General features: G+C 45.6%; 2 protein-coding genes across 6 annotated transcripts in view; one reads left to right on the forward strand and one right to left on the reverse strand.

The window, feature by feature from the left end:
* SLC39A10 (solute carrier family 39 member 10) overlaps window positions 1-3,723 on the forward strand; it is a 56,439-nt gene extending 52,716 nt beyond the window's left edge. For all 5 annotated transcript variants that reach the window (XM_081916108.1, XM_081916107.1, XM_081916105.1 and 2 more), the window contains one exon: window positions 81-3,723. In XM_081916108.1, coding sequence (XP_081772234.1) covers window positions 81-239 — 159 coding nt within the window. In that variant the 3' untranslated portion in view covers window positions 240-3,723. The remainder of the gene's footprint in view (window positions 1-80) is intronic.
* DNAH7 (dynein axonemal heavy chain 7) overlaps window positions 3,030-22,391 on the reverse strand; it is a 153,138-nt gene continuing 133,776 nt past the window's right edge. The window contains exons 55-64 of the mRNA XM_081886711.1: window positions 18,680-18,841; window positions 17,746-17,946; window positions 15,079-15,240; window positions 13,453-13,638; window positions 12,613-12,750; window positions 11,023-11,253; window positions 7,685-7,837; window positions 6,026-6,203; window positions 4,651-4,754; window positions 3,030-4,121 (exon numbers count right to left, since the gene is read on the reverse strand). Coding sequence (XP_081742837.1) covers window positions 3,915-4,121; window positions 4,651-4,754; window positions 6,026-6,203; window positions 7,685-7,837; window positions 11,023-11,253; window positions 12,613-12,750; window positions 13,453-13,638; window positions 15,079-15,240; window positions 17,746-17,946; window positions 18,680-18,841 — 1,722 coding nt within the window. The 3' untranslated portion in view covers window positions 3,030-3,914. The remainder of the gene's footprint in view (window positions 4,122-4,650; window positions 4,755-6,025; window positions 6,204-7,684; window positions 7,838-11,022; window positions 11,254-12,612; window positions 12,751-13,452; window positions 13,639-15,078; window positions 15,241-17,745; window positions 17,947-18,679; window positions 18,842-22,391) is intronic.

Raw genomic sequence — 22,391 nt, forward strand, 5'->3', positions numbered from 1 at the left:
AGCACATAATCCTCTGACTACCTCCATCCCTCTATCCTCAGACTTTGACTTTAAAGAGCCATACTTTTTCTTCCTTTCAGCTTCCAGAAATGCTTCACGGGGACGGAGACGACGAAGAGCACGGCTACTGTCCCGTGGGGCAGTTCATCCTCCAGAATTTAGGTCTTCTCATGGGATTTGCCATTATGTTGGTGATTGCCCTTTACGAAGACAAAATAGTGTTGGACATCCAGTTTTGACCATTTCCAGTACTCCGCTGTGGTTAGCGATGACGTTACTGTATGGCTTCAAGTCTGCACTGTTGTACTGTATGCACATTCGTCCCCAGGCAAAGCAGTGGCACGAGCTGCTTCACAAGTAACAGTATTCTGGTGTCTGCATAAATAAGCTCCTGTTTTTTTAGCTCAAACAGGCAAAAAACAAAAAATGAATGAATGCAGCTCATCTTCCCAGAGGTAAGATGTAGACTTTTAATCGGGCAGTGTTGGAAGCAGGAAACATAAACGTCATGCCCAGGATGCTATTGGCAAGTGTGTTGTTTTCCCAGTTTGCCACTGCAATGTGCAGCAGAAGTCGGATCCCTTGCTGACAAAAAGCCTTTCAGGTTAAACTTGAGCAAATGTTGAATAGCCAGTCCAAGAGTTACATGTCATTGTCATCCTCTACAGCTGGCCCCTGGGCCTCGCTGCAACGTTCTGAGTTGGTTCCTCCCACCTCTCACTCACTCTCTCTCTCTCTCACTCACACACACACACACAAAATCTGGCAATGCATGACTGGAGAGCATTCTAGGTGGGGTGCGTTTATTAAAAACATCATTTAAAGAAAACGTTTCAAGCATGCTGTTCAGGGGTTGCCTTAGGGCAGTATGAGCAATGCACTGTTCCATGACCCTTGCATTTGCTCCAGGCCTTGTTTCCCAGTAACGTCCGCTGTTTTGCACTGTGCTGAATGGTTGGTGACCAAAGTGAAACCGTGTACTTCTGTTTACTGGTCCTTGCCAATCCCCTAGTCGGTACGATGTCTCAAGAAGACGTTCTTGCTTGCAATCGCTGCCATGCACTCCCTTAGCCTAGCAATGTTGTTTTCTGGCTCCTTTGGGAAAGAAGACTGCAAATCCACAAGTCTGTCCCCTTGTATATCAGCCAAACAACACGGTACTTTTGACCTTTCGAAAGCCAAGGAAGCAAATCTCTGCATTGGGAGCCTTGGGGGGCCTGTTTCCACAATAGGGCTGAGTTGACAGGTGTTGGGTATTTGATGTTGGCTCATAGGTATTTGTTAGCAAAAATGCTGAATGGTTAATGCTGCTTGTGGACTCTTTCTCGAACTTTTGCTGCAGTAGCGTACAGAATGTGTAGCAGTGCTACTTGAAACCTGAACTACTGAGCGGTTTTCTGCTTTGAACATCTCCCTCCCCTCCTCTTAATGATGCACCTGCATTGGATTATTTTCAGTCATGGCAGCCAAATTCTATCTCGCATTATAACCTTCAACAAAATAATAATACGCGCTGCCAAGAAGTGCTGATTCGAGGATCACAGTCGTGGCCCTTTGAGGCAGTCTTGGTAACTGTTTACATAATTCCCCAGAACTCTTTTGAATGTATTCCTTTAATGCCTTGCCACCTGAGCTCAGGAGCACCTGCTGAAAGTTGGGCGTCTTGCTCAGTGTGGGCCAACGTTCGGCATATGCTGTGCTGGCATTGTTTTGATTTTTGTTTGTTTTCGGCAACTTAGGTTAGGGGTGGGGCTGCTCCTACGTTGCTGCTGCAACGTGGCTCTTTTCGTAAGGTAGGAACCCGAAAGGCCAGACCCAATCGACTTCCTATCACAGACACGCCACTGCCTTGAGAGCTAGAGGAAGGTGGTTGAATTTTGACCACTTCCACCACAGCTGCAGGAACTGCAGCGGGAGCCACACTGCAGAAGTAACGTAAAGAGATGCCCTTGTAACAAAGCAGCTGTATTGTTGACTTGGTGCTGCGTGCGGACCGGACAGGCTCAGCCAAAAAAAAAGCCTTAACCTGCAGAAATCAGCTTTAATATTTGATTGTTTAGTGCCAAGCAGCATGTCTTGCCAGGTACAGATTGGTCCGTCTCCTCCGAGCTCTGATACTGGGCACTTGGGAGATGTGGAAGTCCTTTTCCACTCTGGTGTGACAATAATATAGTCTTAACGGCCGTAACGAAACACGGCAGTTGTTGAGCTTTCTTACAACATGCTGCTCGGTCTTTGTTCATCTTGGTCTCTCTCTAGAAGCAAAGCTGGACACAGCCTGACTTTTGGAGAGTGGGGAGTTTTTGTCCTTCTGCCCGAGTGGAGGAACTTGGTCGGCAAACTTTTAATGGCCTTCATTCCAAGTGAAAGTGCGCTTTTACTTTCTGACCCTTCCACTTAATTTATCCAGTCATTCCTTTTCGTGTGACCACCGTTAACTACTTGGCTTCATGTTGGGTGACTTTTGTCAAGCGGCTTTTCGTTTTTGTGTTAGCTGGGGGGATATCAAGAGTGTTGACTAGTTGGTGGTTCCAAACCAAAGGCTTGGATCCCCGCGAGTCTGTTAGTGCAGAAAATTCGTTTGGATCATTGGGCCTCTAGAACTTACAAGCGCCACAGCATTGGGGGGCATCTACACAGTGTTGTTGTCCTCCTCCTCCTCCCTGGAGATTTGTAGTTGAGAATGTCTGGCTGGGAGCCCAAGAGCGAGGCTGATCCTTCCATTGTAATCAATGGGATTTTACACTCTTTTTTCCCTCTCTGGCTCGGAACTTGGATGTCATTTTAATTAAAACCTGCCAAGTTGAAATAAAGGGTCGTGGCATTGCTGAAGTGAGATTTTAGTCAGGAAAAATGGGATAAGGGAGGGTTTTTAAGGTTTATTTTTGTAATTATGAATAAAGCTTTCTCTACTTCAGGTACAGCCTTTTCTTGATTTTCGCTGGCATGTGCTGTAGCGTAATGTTGCCTACTTAGGGAAGCAAAAAAATAAATAAATTAGTGCTCTGTAATAGTATTTTTGGGTTGGGTTTGCTTTTTTTTTTTTGAAAGAGAAAACACGCAGGTCACGTGGAGAAGTGATAGGATTTGTATTTTCCTTCAGAATGGGGTGATCCTCTGCATTTGCTTACATGTGCATGTTACCACTTTGTGAAGAGCAGCCCAGCAGCCATGGCTTCTCCTGTTTTTCCCGAGTATTGAATTCCCAGGACATTTTTGGAACGCGAATGCTTTTAAAAGTCACAATTGGGACAATCGGGATTCCGCTACATTTCTACCTGGCTTCTCCATTCCGTTCTGCTGGAGTCCAGTCTCATTTAAACGTGTACTTGTTGGAGGACATAAATGTTACGTGTCTCTTACGATGCTGTCACTGTGTGACATCCCCATATTGATCGCACTGCACTCAAACCAGCTGTGATTATTGCTTAGAAAAAATGCTGTAGGTGTCCTAGGATGCAGTGTGACATTTTTTTTATTTCCTTATAGTTGAAACAATGTGATTATGGTCCTGAAAAAATACTGAGATATCAGCTACTCTTTTTTTTGGGGGGGGGGTTGTTTTTTGTTATAACAAAATCCATTTTTAAAAAAATAATAAATGCAAAGCTGGAAATGATGACATGCTGTTTTTGTTTATTGTCAACAGTGTTGTTGTGTTCATCTTATGTATGTTCCTTATTCATAAGGAGCGTAAGAAAATAAAATTATTGAACAAGCAAACATGGTGGGGTTGGTTTTTTCCAAGCTCTTAAAAAAAAATCTTATTTATTTTTACAAACTCAAAAAAGGTACAAATTGGACAAATCGGATTCAAAAGTTTCTGAAGATTTGGCTACCTTTTTTTTTTTAAAGAAGGTAGCCATTAGAATTATACAAAGAAGGGAAAGTGGTAGTCAGATCTGAAACCTGGGTTACGAGTTAAGCTGGCAGAGAAGTGCCACCCCCCGTCCAATCCAGTGGGCCTCTGGCTCGTCCGACGGAAGAATCATTGCAATCACAAAATTGGTGGAGTGGCCTGTGGTGGACAGCGTTCCTCTTCTCTCACTTGTCTTGTACACGGGAGCTATGTAACTGGGTCTTTCCGGTATATCTGATCTTTTGCAAGGCTTTAGCCACATCTGTAGCAAAGAAAGAGTGAGTTCTAAGAATGTCTCTTTATCGAGACAGGGGAGAAAGCACTAGTTCTTGTGGCTTCTTCCCCCATACACAAATTCACCTAGTGACTCAGGCCTACTCAAAATGAGTGCTAAACTCTTTCCGTGGGATGCAGGCATTCTTCTGGACTGCTCTGTTGTCCAAATATGAACCAGAAGAAGGGGACAGCCGTGCTGCTATAGCACAGTTTCTAGAATTGCAGGTGGGGAGGTCACTATGTGCAAGTTCAACATTAAATTAGGTGTGTGTGTGTGTGTGTGTGTCAATTATTGTGGGTTTAATGCCACACATGCATTTTCTGACCTCTCTGAGACCATTTGTTTCAATGGCGTCAGGTTGCGAAACACAGTAGCATATTATTGGGTGTGTTAATAAGCCCCACACAGCCTGGTTCTATACAGAAGTAATATACAATGAGTAAATAAGCGAGTGTGGGAACACAGCCTTAATAAAGGTACATGGCTCTTAATTGATGATTATATAAATACTCACCACTGGCATAGTATCATACAGGATTTTGGGATGAGATTCCCCTAGCCTCTTTTTCTTCCTGTTCCAGCGAGCTCCATCCAGGAACAATCCGTGAATGAAGACTCCTTATTTATTTAGAAAGAAACACGACAAAGCACATTGGTTATAGACACCATGCGCATGAAATGGCAAAGGAAGGCACATGTTTTAAACAGACTGTAGGCTTGATAATAAGGTGTGAGCAGGAAATACTCTTCAAAGAACCCATGAATAGGTTCCTTGCCTTGTGTTGCACCAACAATCAAAATAAAGGTAAAGGTACCCCTGCCCGTACGGGCCAGTCATGTCCGACTCTAGGGTTGTGCACCCATCTCACTTAAGAGGCCGGGGGCCAGCGCTGTCCGGAGACACTTCGGGTCACGTGGCCAGCGTGACAAAGCTGCTCTGGTGAGCCAGCACCAGAGCAGCACATGGAAACGCCGTTTACCTTCCCGCTGGAGCGGTACCTATTTATCTACTTGCACTTTGATGTGCTTTCGAACTGCTAGGTGGGCAGGAGCAGGGACCGAAAGATGGGAGCTCACCCCGCTGCGGGGATTCGAACCGCCGACCATACGAGCGGCAAGTCCTAGGCACTGAGGTTTTACCCACAGCGCCACCCGCATCCCTAACAATCAGAATAGTAAGAAACAATTTTGAGTATTATCTACACATGAATGGAAGCAGAAAACAAGTTGCAGCTTCCTGCTGGGTGTACAGGTCTAATTACATGCAGAAATTTACACATGCAAAAGGCTCATTGTGAATTAGGATCTACACATAGTGGCTTGAAAATTCTGTGGATAAAACAAACGGCACATGAAAAGGCCACTAGAATTCTTGAGCCGCACACTAAGTCTATACAGTCGTACCCTGGATCCCGAACACCTTGCGAGTCAAATGTTTGGGCTCCTGAACACCACAAACCCGGAAGTGAGTGTTCCAGTTTGTGAACGTTCTTTGGAACCTGAACGTCTGACGCGGCTTGGTTTCCGAACGTTTTGGAAGTCAAAAAGACTTCCAGAATGAATTCCATTCAACTTCCAAGGTATCACTATAGTCAGGCCATCAAAGAGTTGGCCTATTTCATCACTTCTTGCCGCAGATGGAGTTTCTGAATATTATTTTCTTCAAGCACAAAGGGCAGGGAGACCTGTGTTCAAATTCCCTGCTCAGCCATCAAGCTCCCTAGGCAATGCAGGACGAGTAACATCACCGGTCTACTATTTCATAAAACGTATTTCCCAAATACAACTCAGCCTTCTGTATCCAGCTACCATGATGAAGGGCAGGATACAAAGGTGATAAACCGCCCCCCAAATTCTAGCGTGCTTAATGAATATACGGTTGCATTCACCGTCTTCAGGCGCGTGCTTGTACTCCTTGTCTTCCAAGACTTCGTAGTCAAAGCCTAGCAGGTCTATTGGGATTGTGTATTTCCTGGCAAAATTCTGCTGGGCGCCGGTTAAGAAGGCTTGCGTGAAGAAAAACCCAGAAAGCCAAAACATCGGAGGGGTTCCATTCTCGTACCACGTCTGCAGCAACAGCAAGAAGAGAGAGGGTGGGAATGGAGCTTTATATTGTAGCATTAAGAACGCACAGGGCAGGAACCTAGGGTGTTTTGAGTCCAATGCTACTACTGCACAGAGGCTTTTATTACAAGTTGCACAACCCCCTGGCTCAATAGGGAATGTGATATGTGCAGCAGGGAAATCGGCAGAAGTCGGCGGAGCAGGAGACCTACTAGCTCCATGTGTGATTCCAACCAACAAAATCCTGATAGTTGAAGGAGACCCTCCCCTTTTATACGGGCACATTGGTCTGTAGAAAGTTACAGGCCCTTTCAGAACTTGCTGCAAACACAATCAGCATGACACAGAGGTTGCAATTAATTGCATTGCTCTCTTTAAAAAGGCTGCATACATTTTAGATTTACAGTATTTTTTGCCCTATAGGACGCACTTTTCCCCCTCCAAAAAGGAAGGAGAAATGTGTGTGCGTCCTATGGTGCGAATGCAGGCTTTCGCTGAAGCCTGGAGAGCGAGAGGGGTTGGTACGCACCAACCCCTCTCGCTCTCCAGGCTTCAGGAAGCTATCCACAAGCCTTGGGAACCCGGTGTGACTTCCCGCCGGGCTCCCAAGGCTTGCGGACAGCAGCCTGCAGCCCGAAACCCGGGGAGCGCAGCGGAGCACACCCCGGGCTTCGGGCAGCTGTCCGCAAGCCTTGGGAGCCCGGCCTGCGGATAGCAGCCTGTTCTGGGGGCTGGGGTCGGGGGAAGCGCGCCTGGGGGGGGAATATATTTTTTTTTCTTTATTCCCCCCCCAAAAAAAGGACTAGGTGCGCCCTATGGGCCAATGCACCCTATAGGGCGAAAAATACAGTATTTCCTGTCATATTTAGATTTATTTCCTGTCATATATTCCATGCCGGGGAACTAGTTTGTGAAGAATGCTGGTAATTGTAGCTCTGAGAGGAATAAAATGAAGTTCCTGTGATACTTGGAGGGTGGGTGTGTTTAAAATGTAAAGGTGTATATGCAGCCCTTGGACTCTTATTTAATGCCCTCTGTGGTCTTTGGCATTTTTCCTTTTGGGAAGGAAATGTGAATTAGAACCTGACAAGCTATTTTCAAGCATATATAGGTTGGTCTTCTGCACTTGTGGATTTTATACTGCAGCCATACACATAACAGAAAGTGCAGCTCATGCCCTGATCCACTTGCCTGAACACTTTCCTTCACTGCCATCTCCTCTCTCCCCCAGCACATCTCCTGGCCCCAGAACCAGCTAGCTAACTACCTTGCAAAACATTTAATATACAGCAACCCCCTTAATGTGCAGACCCCACAGAACAAAACTGCATTTCTTAGCATATGCACTGGTGACCAAAGTGCAGTAAAACAACATGACTGCATGAACTGAGGAGCAGAGGCCCACATAACGTGTGCAATTGTAATTTGGAATCAAGGCAGAAAATCGACATCCCAACACGTTGAGTTGTTTCTGACGGGCTCACCTGCAAGAACTTCAGTCTGGTAAGAAAATCATTCACATAGCTGCCAAGTGGTTTGAGGCTCGGGTAGGACTTACTCATCCACATGCCTGGGATTTTGCCCTTCAACATGCTATTTACCACCTCTTCTAGTTCCGCAGACATCACAACCAGACCCTGGTTGAGATAAGGAGACAGGGAAAAGACATATTAGTGGACCCCCTTTGTGTCTTCAGTTATTTTTATCATGCAGTTTTTCAACTGTTATCAACAAGCTTCCTCCGGTCTCGATGGGTTTAGCCTCCGTTTCAGCTGCAACTACTCAGTGTTGTCAAGTTGGAAGCCACGTGATCTGTCTCCGTTTATAAGCTTCTACTCCTGTATTTGAGTCGGCAGGAATTCCAAATATGCATTAGTGAGTGGGTTTGCAGAGGAGAAGTGGCTCACCCTGCTTCATTCCTGTGCTAGCCTTGAAAGAAGGAAAAGCAAGGAAAGCATGGAAACGCTGTGAGCTTGTAAAGGATGGGCAGCGAAGCATCTATCATCTGCCAGTCCACTTGGTCAAAGGCATTTTTTTACTAGCCGCCTAAGGGGCTACAGGCTTCCCCTGCTCTCTGGGCCAGCATGTAAACAGAGCAGTAGATGACAGCTATACCACATGTTTCAAGCTTATGAATTCTGAGAACTGTAGTTTAATGGTGCTGGGAATTTTAGCTCCGAGGGACAAAATGCCGTACCTAAGATTCTTTGGAGAAAGCCATGTGCATTAAATGTATACTACGGGTGTGACCCTTGTATATTAGCAGGCTAGTAGTTTTATGTCCTTATTTACAAGGCCAGTTTGAATTTATGCGATCTGATCACAATATTGCACCAATATGCGGGAATCCCTGGGCCTGTCAGTGGGGTTGGGATATTGGTGCTTAGCACTGCCCTTCTCTTAGCCTCTGTCTGCCCCCTCCCCTCCCTCAACAAGCAATGGGACAATTTAGTCTATTCAGCCTGTCAGTTTTGCAAGTGTTTGTAAGTCTGTTCTGTCTCCCTGCATATTCCACAATTTTAAAAAAGGCTGCATGAAAGCATTTATTTTTGAATGCTTTGTACCCTAAAATACACTCAAAGCACAGAAGCTAATTTAAGGTACAAGGGCGATGAGCTCCAGTATCTTCACTTCCAGCCATCTTCACTCCCTTGACCCCAATTTTGGTATATTCTTTCAGCCAAGAATAGTATTGCAAAAATCAGAGAAGTGCAAAAACTGAAGAATTAACTTTGTTCTTTTCTGTATATTAGTGAAGAAGCCGAAATAAGTCCAGTCTGCACAACACTGCACCATTATTTTTTACTTTTGCATGCATACTCTCAGCAATGCGCTGGTGCCAAGAGCCTGTCCAAATGCTGTTGTTTTCATTTCGTAGGTGGACCCCAGGTTTGGGATGCTGTCCTAAAAATACCAAGGACTGAGTCTCTTCAAAAAGCAGGATCAGCTTTGCATTCTCTTTCTCATTTATAGATCGGCAGCAATACATTAGGCAGCACCCCACATGAGGAACAAAGTGTGGGATATTTACTGTGCAGACAAACCAACAATGCATGTTTGCTAGACAGGCACATGATGTGGGCTGAAGTCCTCAGAGTTTTTTCCTGCATGTTTCCTAGAAAGAACTCAAGAGACACTCCCTCTGTGCCCTGTCCGGGGTGTGTGTGCTAGGAACTTCCTCTTTGCTCTTTTGCCTCATTCCAGCAATGTGGGAACATGGGCTAAGTCAGGGCCTCAGCCCAGACTCCATTTTAAACTGAACTAAAGTACGTCTTTGTAACTGGATTACCATTTTAAGCCTGCTGGAACAAAGCTGCTGTATCTTCAGCAAGTACAGTTGTACTTGGTTCTCGAACAGTTTGGCTGGCACTCGTACATTTTGGCACTCGAACGCTGAAAATCTGGAAGTAAGTGTTCTGGTTTTCAAACGTTTTTCGGAAGCCGAACGTCTGACGCAGCTTCCGCTTGAGTGCAAGAAGCTCCCGCAGCCCATCAGAAGCCACGCCTTGGTTTTCGAATGGTTTCAGGAGTCGAACGGGCTTCCACAATGGATTACGTTCGAGAACCAAGATACTGCTGTATTCTGAACGAGTAAATGTCATCTTAGCCTTTTGCAAGACTGTGTGATTATTGTTAAAAGGGGGAAATACCAGGAACATCCAAGTCTGCCTTAAAGCATCCTGGATTGCTAAAACTAGCCTAAGATTCCCCTTTTAAGCTGCAAAGGGATACACTCTGTGAACTCACAAACGTAAGCAAGGGAAGATAATATCTAACAAATACATCCTATATATATATACTAATATATATAACACCATTCTTGAAATACATACATTGGCTTCCAGCACGTTTCCGAGCACAATTCAAAATGTTGGTGCTGACCTTTAAAGCCCTAAAAGGCCTCGGTCCAGTTTATCTGAAGGAGCGTCTCTACCTCCATCGTTCTGCCCGGACACTGAGGTCCAGCGCCGAAGGCCTTCTGGTGGTTCCCTCACTGCGAGAAGCCAAGTTACAGGGAACCAGGTAGAGGGCCTTCTTGGTAGTGGCGCCCGCCCTGTGGAATGCCCTCCCACCAGATGTCAAAGAAATAAACAACTATCTGACATTTAAAAGACATCTGAAGGCAGCCCTGTTTAGGGAAGCTTTTAATGACTGATGTTTTAATGTATTTTTAATCTTTTTTTGGAAGCCGCCTAGAGTGGCTGGGGAAACCCAGCCAGAAGGGCAGGGTATAAATAATAAATTATTATTATTATTATTATTATTATTATTATTATTATTATTATTATTATTACAGTGGTGCCCCGCAAGACGAATGCCTCGCAAGACAAAAAACCCGCTAGACGAAAGGGTTTTCCGTTTTTCGATGCGCTTCGCAAGCCAAATTTCCCTATGGGCTTGCTTCGGAAGACGAAAACGTCTTGCGAGTCTTGTGATTTTTTTCGCCCCCCCCCCTTTTCTAAGCCGCTAAGCCGCTAATAGCCTTTTAGCCGCTAAGCCTTTAATAGCCGCTAAGCCGCTAATAGCGCTAAGCCGCTAATAGGGTTGCTTCGCAAGACGAAAAAACCGCTAGACGAAGAGACTCGCGGAACGGATTATTTTCGTCTTGCGAGGCACCACTGTATTATCATCCTCCTCTCTGAGCATCTATGAACATACCTACACAAACATCAGTTAAAGGCAAAGCTTGGGGATGGGGATAACGTTACAGCCGAAAAGAGCAATTTGGCAAGTTCCCAGCAGCGACACTAATGGGAGCTGACAGCCACTCTTGCCAGGGTGCTCCAAGTCAACAGGCCTCCTTCTCAAAAGGTCCCCTCACCTTGATTGCTTTCTGGATGTTGATGCAGGATTCTCGAATGGTTTGCAGCAATTTGTTAAATCTCCCCATCTCTTGGACCAGCACGGTGTTCATGCTCTGCGTGTAGGTGGTCGGGTATCTCCTCATGGCGGCTTCAATGTGGAAGTCGGCGGGGAGTTTACTTTGGATGTCGCTCGCCACCTCGCGAACAACTTGATCAGATGATTTGGCGCCGGCGCCTGATGCGCGAGACTGTTTTTATTTTCGGGGGGGGGAAAGGTGTGGTTGATTAAACATTGCATAAACCCAAGCAACAGCACAGTTTGGCCCACAAAACGTCCATTCGGGGTGTATACTGGTCAGAACGTGGCCTCTTTTTATTTCATTTTAAATATATTTTTATTAAAGATTTCTTAGTTTACAAAAATTAAGTGCACTGTCTCTTTTTTCAAGTTGCGTTTTCTACAGATCAGTTTCATTTGTGAGACATTAGTGTTACAGTGTTAGGTTAGGAAGGAAAGGGGAAGAGGGGAATGGCAAGTGGGGTGGGGTGACAATTCTTCTATTCTACTTAGTGTATGTGTGGGGTTTTGTGTCAGCGTCACTTGTGTGGGTTCTCTTACAATTTGCTTGCTGTATTTTCTTGGCGGTGAGAGAGGTTGGGGTAGGCCTAGGGTGTGGTTGGTTGTCTTTGGTTGGCTGTAGTGAGATTTGTTTTTGTGTGCGTGTGTGTTTCTGGATAACCCAGTTTCCAATGGGTTCACCAGCTAATACATTTCTGTAGACATCAAAATAACGCGGCCTCATTTAGATGTCTACAGAAATTAGCTGGTGGATCCATTAGAAACTGGGCCTGCAGCCATCTTTGGTGACTCTTCCTGGGGAGGCTAACTCTATTCCTGGGATGAGGAACAAGATCCAGCTGGCAGGAAAAATATTCCGGGACATGGTAGGGAATGTGAAACCTGCGTGCGCACATGCGCGCACACACAAATATCTTCATCTATCTTTTCCTCTCTTGCACAGAAAATTAACTGAGGACTAGATCTCAATTAATTGGACTGGATACAATTATGTTTCCTTTCCAACTCCTCAGGGCAAAGATCAGACTGAATAAGAAATTTAGGTCTGAGAAACAATTGGGGGGGGGTTTGATCTCCCCTTCCCCAGCACCATGGCCCCAATCCAGCACCCTATTAGATCCTGATTGTAGATTTCCTGCATCTCGTTTAGTTATGCCCTAATACTTAGAAGGGGAAAATACATACAAAAGCACACCTTTGCTAAATTATTATTTATGTCAAGCTAGTTTTCGGAAGCATCAGGGAACTTTATGCACTCTCAACAGTTGCAACACTCAGAAAATGGATTAGATGTTATGTTCTGGAATCAATACGGGGTGTTAGAAAACTTTAAAGTATTCAGCCAGTAATATACTTGAATTCTTCTCGAGCCACACCATTAAGTGACAGTGAATACATTAATATTCCAGTAAGTAGTAATGTGAAGAAAGGAAGATCAGATTCTCTGTATTGAAAACGTTGTCCGAAAAATCCAATAAATAATAAGTAGGCAGTAACTTCAATGCTCCAAATATGAAAACAAACACACCTGCGTGAGAAGAATGTTATCAAACAACAACTGCGTTTCGGATTGATCCTTTGTGATATCGGCGTTGGCGTTCATCCCAAAGATCTCAGGTGCAGGGTTCAATGGAAGGGTCTTTGTGTATTCAATGTAGCTTACATACTGGGGAAAAAAATGAGGGGTCAGAATTGATCAGTGGCTTGAACCTGGTCATTCTCTGTTGACATCTTTCCAATTTCCAATTCAGTTCTCCACAATTTGCAGAGAATAATAATAATAAACAACACATTATTGCATGCAGTTTAGACCAATACATATATTTATATTTTCCCTAATATAATGCTTTTTCTTCTTCTTTTTTGCTGGATCAGGCCAGGGCTCACGGAAAGCCCACAAGCAGGATCTTAGAACATTGCAGAGAATAAAAAAAATAAAAATCAACACATTATTGCATGCAGTTTAGACCAACGCATATCTTTATATTTTCCCTAACACAGAGCGTTTTTTGCTGGATCGGGCCAGAGCCCATGGAAAACCCACAAGCAGGATCTGAGCACAAGTATATGTGGGATATTCATTTTTGTATGCACTGGTTGGTTGGAGAACTGCATTGCAAAATTCAGAAGGGCACCTGCGTTTTGGTTTGTGACTGGGTCCAGATGTGTGAACTGTCTCTCCTTAAAACAGAAACAAATTTAATTCATCTCCCGTTCCTGCTCTGCACTGTAGAGCTCGCCCAGATTTCTTGCCACTGTCTCAGAAGAAGATTAGCATTTTGATTCCTCTTCTAAGCTCTTGCTCTTCTTTGAGCGGGGATCAAGCAGGGGAACTTTCTGCTGCATCACGCCCCACTAAGGTGCTTACCTCTCCTTCAGGAGGAGCATAATAAAGGCCGCTGGAATCAAACTTGTAATCAGGATTCGTAACAATGATCGGGTTGTAGAACTTGTTCAAAATACTGCGCAGCGTCCGCCGATCCCAGTCATCGGTGACCCGGCCTCCGTAATTGCATTCGCCCGTCATGTAGCGGATGGCATCAAAGGGCAACTCCTGAAACGTACAAAGCAAAAAGCTCATCTGTGACTCCTCCCTACTCTCCCAACATGCTAGCATGTTTGGTTAACAGAAGAAAAGTTCACAGCTCAACTCACTGCGTGCTTGTCTAAGCAAAAATGCTCCACATGTATGTCCTATGCAATTGTGTTGCAAGTATCAGCAGCTACCAGTGGCGTAGCGTGGGGGGTGCAGGGGGGGCCAGCCGCACCGGGCGCAACATCTGGGGGGGGGCGCTTGCACTCGCAGCTCTCTGCCCCTACCTGGCTCACTCACTCTCACTGCAGTGCTGGCTGTGCGAATCCGATCCGAGCCGCCGGGTCGCCGTCCACTGTGGAGGGGGTGGGTGCCAGGCGTGCGGTGCGGAGAGAGAGCGAGGGACTATCTGGGGGAGGGACAGTGCAGCGGCCGCCCAGTGCAGCGCTGAGTGCGGGAGAGAACCACACCAGACCAGACCAGGCAGCAGCAAGAAGAAGCTGGCAGCGGCGGCAGGTTAGGGGTTAGGGGGCGCAAATTACTTGCCTTGCCCCGGGTGCTGACAACCCACGCTATGCCACTGGCAGCTACACTATCTAGTGAGCACTGATCCTTGGCATGAATCTTCTGTTGAAAAATATCGGCTATGTACCTTTCTTATATATTCTGTTTTGTATGCGTTATTATACAATGTGGCCACGGCCTGGGAAGAGCTTCAACTGGCCAGGTAAACCAGGTGAGGGGAACTGATGGGTTTCAAACCCTTGGTGACTTAGGGACTTCCCTTTTAGGCAAAGACAGGTTCCGTCAGATTGAGTGGATGAGATGAATGGGGTCTCCAAAAGTCAGGAAGGCAGTTTTTGCATGGGCCCTGCTAAAAGCAAGGGTGATGTAAAGCTCAAGTACTAAATGATAGAAAAGAAAATCCAACCAGCTATCTTTGCGACATGTCGTGGTTGCCGGCTGCAATATTGTAACCCCCAGAATGGTGTTTCAAAAATTCACAGAATTGTAGAGTTGGAAGGGACTATGAGGATAATCTGGTCCAGCCAGTGCAGGAAACTTTTGCCCAATGTGAGGCTTGATCTCACGAGCCGGAGATTAAGAGCCTCGTGCTCTACCAACTGAGCTAAGACAGGGTTTTAGGGACATTGTGGGATTTAATCATGTCAGTCGGCAGCAATAAGTTCCCAGAGTAGTGCTGGTGAGTTATCTCCCCCATCCACTGAAATTCACGCGCATGCAAAAGAAATTCACACGTCTCTCCCATACACCCAGCAAAGAAACCAAGTGGGCTGTTAGAGGAGGGAAGCCCACTCCTCTCCTATGGTCAGCACAGGATCCGCAGAGCTTCAGAGCCCTCTTTTGCCTGCCCCGCAGCAGGCTAGTAAATATTTTTGCAGGCTAGCAATATGGAGGCCTATTTATAAAGCTAGCAAACCCTTCTGATCTTTGCAGTACCTCATATTGATTGAGGAACATGTTCAGCTGCTGCACGCTGATCCGCAGGTCCGTCTCGTTGAACTCGTAAGGAATATTCCAACCCAGGGGTCCGAATTTTCGCCTCTCTTGAACCAACGCGTGAAAGAAACAGAGGCCGTACAAAAGCTTCTTGAACTCACTCTAAAATAGTAAAAAATAATGATAAAATAAGGGGGTAGGTGTGTGTGGGGGGGCAACATCTGATTCATTGAGAACTTTCCTCTTTCTCATGATTCTCAGCTGTATGACCAAAAGATCTCCCGTGATTATTTACTTTTATTACTCGTGTCCTTATACCAGTCACTTTCTCCATGGAAACTGAAGTAGAGGTTGAGATCTGGTCCTTATTGGGTAGTCCCCCCCCCCCACACACACAACGCGCTACACAAAATTTGGGAAGTTTAGATGGCCATACCTACTTCAGATCTTCACCATGAATTTCAGCCCATTCTCTGGGTTGTGTTCAACAATGTCTTTGCTTGAACAGAATGACTTCTGCTTTGCCCAATGGGACTTCCCCCCTCTCCCCCCCCCCGTATGCCCATTGCAGCCCCTCTAAAAATAATCTGCTCTGGGGGTTTCCCCAACCCTCCAGAGGAAATTTGGGGAGGGAGGGAAGTTATGTGGCACATGTGAGGCCATTCCATGTTACTACATTTACATCCCAGTTTTTTAATGTTTTTAGATATGCTGTAAGCCGCCCAGAGTGGCTAGGGAAACTGAGCCAGATGGGCAGGGTATAAATAAAAAAATTATTATTATTATTATTATCATTAACATTATTATTATTAATTATTACCCTTTCCTCCCCCTGTAATCCTCAAACAACTCTGTGAGGTACATTAGGCTGGGAGACTGTGACTGGCCCAAGGTCACCCAGTGAGCTTCATAAGCAAGTGGGGATTTGAACCATGGTCCCCCAGGTGCTCTAACCACTATACTACACTGGCTCTCAACTCACTGAAGAGTGGTGTCTAGCTGAGGAAAAGTAATACCCGGAGGTAAGCCATGGGCGGGTGGAGGGTGGCTTAGCACACCTCTCTGGCATGCCTTTTCTAGCTGTAAAAACCAGTCCTACATAACTGAGGCTGGCCCGTGTTGAAACAGACCCGTCTGCTGCCTTGGGTAGTTTGAGCATGTTTATGACGTTGTACAGAAATAAAGCAAATGAAAAATCTATTAACCAGCAGTCTCAGTCATTTCACATAGCAAATGGGCGGACCCAACATCCTAGTTTGTGCAGCAGTCAAACTGATCTACATCTTAAGTACCAATTCTTCAAAGATAGTTTCCAACAGTGATGTGCTAGGGGGACTAGCCTGACATCAAAGCCCAGGAAGTTTCTGCCCTGTTTAGGGAGGGAGCGCCAGTGCTCTGAGGGGGTCCAAGAGCCCTCCCACCACCTTCTCAATGTCCACCCAGCTTTGGGAAGGAGGCAGGAGGGCTCCAGCCTCCTTTCAAGAGACCTGGTGCCTCCTTCCCAAAGCCTAGGAAGCTCCTGTTCGGTTTAAGGAAGGAGGCACGATGCTCTCACACACGACATCACAACATCACATGCACAATGTTGCCGCTGTCCGCCTGCCCCCAATCGCCCTTGCCTCTGGACCTAACTGTTCCCCTATTAAAAAAAATCATTGCATGCCACTGGCTACCAAGAAAGGGTGCCTACAGTGTGCAGCTGCCCCTTAAAATCTGTCCAGAAGAAAGCAGAGCCACAGGACTATTTAAGCCAACCATTCAATCCAGATCTCCCAGGATACTTTGATGAATTGCAGCAGGTCATCGGATGATATCAGAGGTGCTCGGAGAAAGAATGGGCCCAAAGAAAAGGTTTGGGGCTTTGGAAAATGCCGCACAATGCCTTCCTTTTGGACCAGCTAGGGCACAACATTACCATGCTAAAACGCCATCTTGCTCCTCCTCTCCGGCATCTTTTCTCTTCCTGCTCAAAAGCAACGATCTGGGTGAGGCCCCCCCCCCCATCTAAAAAGTTTTAGGGATTTGTTTTTTTAATTGCCAGGAAAGCAGAAAAGGATCATAGCCTTGGTTTAAGCGCAACCCTCTCCGGTTCTTAATTACGACACCTATCATGGAAATTATCTTGGGTCAAGCACATCCGCTCTCCGAAACCTAATTATGAAAACAGCAGGTGGCTCCCTAGTTTGAGCTGTTATTCTAAAGGAAGTGTTTATGAGCGCCATCCATCAACCCATACGGCCATTTTAGCTCCCCCAGTTCTATGGAGCCAGCATTTTAATGCCTGCGATTAAAGATTTGATTCTCAGCAGTGCACGGCTCAGCTATTCTTTTGCAACAGGAATTTCTCCCCTGCCTTGCAGATTTGTGTCACGAAAACTACTTCCTCCCGACTTTTTAAATGGGAAGCTATATTATTAATGGCACCACCGCCAAAGCTTGGCGGAGACGGAATGAAGCTTGACGGTAAAATAAAAATAAAATTTTAATAAAATCCTCTATTACTGCATCCCGGGAGCTGGTAATCAACTGCCGATTTCAGTGCAGAGAAGGAGGGCTATTTCGCTCGGCGGGTTTTAAACCAGCAAACACAAAAAACAACTGCCAGGGTCTGTTTCAGTTGCTTAACGAGGAGGAGGAGGAAACCAGGCTAATAAGGAAAGTACTAACAGGCCTTTTGCAGCTGTTAAAAAACTCTGGGTCGGAGATGGGGTCCATCAGATAGGAACGGATCACATTCGCCCGCAAGCCTTTGGGGGCCTCGTTGGTCATTTTCACTCCATTCTGAAGCACAGACACAGGGAAGTTGGGTGATGGGTAACTCGTGAGCCAAAGGCGGAAATCAGGGTGTGTTGTGTCCGGATTTAGTTCCTAGAAGAGGAAAATATTCTGTGTAAGGACTCGGTGAGGATGGAAGCTGAGGCTTCAGGTGCGTCAAAACCTTTCTCGCAAAGGCCTCTGCATCTTTCAAACACACCCTAGCCTCCCTCCGCGTGAGTTTTACAAAGGGAAATTGCAAAATCTCTTGATCAATGATCATGCTAAGCTTGTTTTGATTTCAACACTACTCTTCTCGGGTCGAACGGTTCTCTAAGCTGGGTCTCCCATTCTAGACACAGGCGCTCTATTGTGGATGTGGAGCTCTCCAGTATAACATGGCTGCCCAATTTGTCCCAAGAGAGGGGATGAACTAGCACTTATGTTCATTTGCAGGCAAGAGTTTGCTACCACTGTTGAAGTGAACCAGCACATCCTTGCACACCCCAAAAGTGTGTGTGCCTGTGTGTCTTCACATACACACCTCTATAAGTGAATATTTGGAATGGTAAATACCCCCCCCAAGTGAACAACAGCCCCCAGAGTCCCAGCTTTTGCCTGAAATCAAAAAGTAAGTTTCCAGCATTTGTAGAACGTAAGATATGTGGCAAAACAGGCAAGCACCATTCTCGTTTATTTATTTTTGTATGGGACAAACTAGCCTGCTCCCTCCCTTGCCTGCCTGCCCCCAGGATAAGTTCCTGCAGGAACCCAGGAACCCTAACATCCCATTGGTACTGAAAGGTTAACACCAGGTGTTGTAGTGACTACTGACAGCATTTGCTACCTCGCAGACTTTTTCCAGGGTTGGCATCCACGATGTTGCCAGGTGGCAGTTCTGCAGGACTGCCCATGTTCCTTCCTTCACCGCCTTCTCGATCATGCGCATGGCGATGGGGCCTTGGCCTTGGCCCAGTGACAAAGAGGTCAACTTTGAAGCCCCGAAGCCCTGCACATACAAAACATTCAGTGAGTGAGGGGCAGCGAATAATACTGTCGCTGTAACACAAGAACGGCTACAATTCCACAGCTGCTGAAGAGAGTATCTGAAATATACTCAGAGTCGAGAGTGGATTTCATGCTCTTTATTCAGCACATAGTGGTAAGAAGGAATGGAATTTCCCCCAAAGTATCTGCTTTATATGCATTATTTACACAATGGGCTGCACGTGATTGGCTAATTCCGGAATTCTCCTGTAGGCCAATCAGGTTGTGGATTCACTTCCATCTGGAGCTGGATTGGGTGGCTCCTGCAGACCAATCAGACTGCTGCATTGTTCTAGGACCAATCAGACTGCTGCATTTTGGATCCTATTGTTCTAGGACCAATCAGACTGCTGCATTTTGGATCCTATTCAACTCAGTACATAACAGTATCGCTGAACAAAGTGATGACAGCCCGTGAATGAGAAGGCTCCACATTAATCCAATGCAGCCGACATAAGCAAAGGTCACATGAAAGTCTCTCTCATTTCCTTTTGTTTATTGAGTTGTTGGGGTTGCTGATAAGATTCTCCAACTCCTTTCCACCCAACGTGAACCTTTCCTATCAAAAGCGTCACCCTCAGCAGTAGTTTTCTATCACCTGGGGGAGGCTATGCTCTGCTGAAAGGAACGCACCCCTCAACACAAACAAGGCCAGTTCTGCTAATATGCTGTCCACACGGAGGGACCATTTCTGTGAAATGCTCATGGCTAGAGCATTGTGAGGGGCAGAAGAGTGGCAGCCCTCACCCCACGAGCTGCTCACACTCCCCTCTTTGCCATTCAAACAACAAGACAATAAAACCTAATTTCTCCATGTCAGTTAAGAAATGCATTCATAGCATAACAAAACAAAACAAAAATTCACTGGGAAAACAGTTATGTCCTTGTGGAGATGGCAGTGTTGAGTCAGTGGCTCATGTGCTTCTGGCTTGCGCTCTTTATAAAGATTTGAGGAATGAGGTTATTATTACCCTTCTATTATTCTCTGTGCCGGGTTGCTCAACCATTGCTACTGTGTCCTTTGTTTTAGCAGATCAAGATGATCAGGCGACAGCAAAAACTGCAAGGTTTTTAGCAGGGGCAATTAGAATACTATCTATTATTTGATTATTGATGTAAACCAGGGGTAATTCTAATCACAGAATTAAAAACTGGCAGGGATATACTGGCAACAATCTTTTTGGGGTTCAAGGCAAAGCTGTTGAGCTTTTTTTAAGGGGAAAAGGACAGCCCCATTTTTTAGAGGTTCAGGGCAAAGTTCTGATTTTTTAAGGGAGGAGGACAGCACTTTTTTGGGGGGAAACAAACAGCCTCAATGAGTATACAGCGGTACCTCTGGATATGACTGGGATCCATTCCGGAGGCCCATTCGCATCCTGAAGTAAACGTAAGACGCATCTGCACGTGCGCAGGTCGCGTTTCGCCGCTTCCGCGCATGTGCGTGACGTCATTTTGAGTGTCTGCGCATGCGCAAGCGGCGAAACCTGGAAGTAATGCGTTCCGTTACTTCCAGGTCGCCACGGAGTGCAACCCGAAAATATTCATCCCAAAGCTACTTCAACCCGAGGTATCACTGTACTCCATCTGCCGTTCTGCAGATCTTCCAAGAATGGAGGGTGGGGGGAGGGGGAGGGGCCGAATTCTATTTTACCAACAATAAGGAAAGGAACCCTGTGATTGACCATGATCTACCAAAACCTCCCAGGTATCTACTAGTAGATCGCAATCGACCTGTTGGACACCCCTGATGTAAACCTCCAAAATTTATTTTCTATAGTTAAGTTTTTACCCCTGTCTTCAGTACATTTTATTTTATTGCTATGGCTTGTGGCTGCTGCAAATAAAGATTCTTCTGATTCCGATTCATTTATAAAATAACAAAGGTGGAACGGGGACAATTGTACATTTGTATATGGAAAGCCGGTATGTGTGACGGGCTCCTGGTTTCTTCCCCAGGAAACAAAAATGGAAGCGAGATAAGGGAGGGCACTGAGGTGGCATGATATGAGGCCATCAAAAGTAGAGCACCACCCTGCAGAGAGCGAGGTGTGCAAACCTGAAAAACAGATCTGCCACAGTGATTATCAACACCCCCACGGCAGATCCACTTAAGTACAAGGAGATGTCTATCTACTGCAGCGAGTGATGTAACACCCATTAGGACAATGCACATCCACCAAGTGCGTCTATTTGGGTGTCTATCTGGGTGAGCCCAAGTCTAGGGAGATTAACGATTACAGGCAAAACTGCCCTGACATTTGGAGATAAGCAAAGGGCCGTGTCCTTGGCCTGAATACATATGAAAGGGAAGATCAATAACTCTGCAAAGGTTTAAGCCTATAATGAGTCATTACGCCTACGTGTGAGATCCAGAGTAGCAAAGCCTTTCACATCCAGCAGTTGGTTTCATATTCAGGTGCTCCAACGCACACATGGAGCTTCCCTAATTCACTACAATGGGGAAGGAGGCCCATGAACAATGACTGAGGAAGGGTATGATGAACAGGTTAAATCGGTTATGATAAACTGGACTAAGGACTTGGGATATAATATACAAATGGCAGATTGGGAAATTCTTTGGAAAATAGATTTAAAATTTACCACGTGTTGTACGCTGAAAGAAAATAACATGAAAATGATGTGTCGATGGTACTTCACTCCTACTAAATTATCAAAAATGTATAGAACAAGTTCAAATATTTGTTGGAAATGTAAGGAAAAGGAAGGCATCTTTTTCATATGTGGTGGACATGTAAGACAAGTAAGGATTTTGGGAAATGGTATACAATGAATTTTTTAAAATGTTTAAAATAACTTTTGTTAATAAAGCAGAAGCCTTTTTTTATTAGGAATTACAGTGGTACCTCTAGACACGAACAGGATTCGTTCTGGAGCCCTGTTCGCATCTAGAAGCAAACGTAATTAGTGATGGCACGTCTGCGCACGTGCGCATCGCTTTTCGTCGCTTCTGCGCATGCGCGTGATGTCATTTTGAGCATCTGCGCATGCGCAAGCGACAAAACCAGGAATTAACACGCTCCCTTATTTCTGGGTTGCCGTGGAGCGCAACTCGAACGCTCTCATCCCGAAGCACATTCAACCCAAGGTATGACTGTACAGGTACCGAGATTCCAAAAGACCAGAAAATACTTTTCATGTACACAACAGCAGCTGCACAGATGCTACTAGCCCCAAAATGGAAAGAAGCAATAACACAGAGGGAAGAATGGCTATCCAAACTGCTGGACTATGCCAAAATGACAAAACTAACTGGGAGACTCAGGAACCAAGAAGACAAGGACTTTAAAAAGGAATGGGGGGGGGGGGGAGATTTATAATTTACATCAAAACTATAGCTGGACTATAAGAAGCACTTGTAAAGTAACGAAGATTATGGACAATTTGGAAAAATGAAAATAGTGGAGAACGTACTGATATGTAGTTATGTAGTTTTAATTATTGTAGTAAGGACCCATGTAGGGGATGGGGGGAGTCACGAGATTCAGAGAATC

Source organism: Podarcis melisellensis (assembly GCF_964234715.1).
Source record: "Podarcis melisellensis genome assembly, chromosome: 1".
Lineage (NCBI taxonomy): Eukaryota > Metazoa > Chordata > Lepidosauria > Squamata > Lacertidae > Podarcis > Podarcis melisellensis.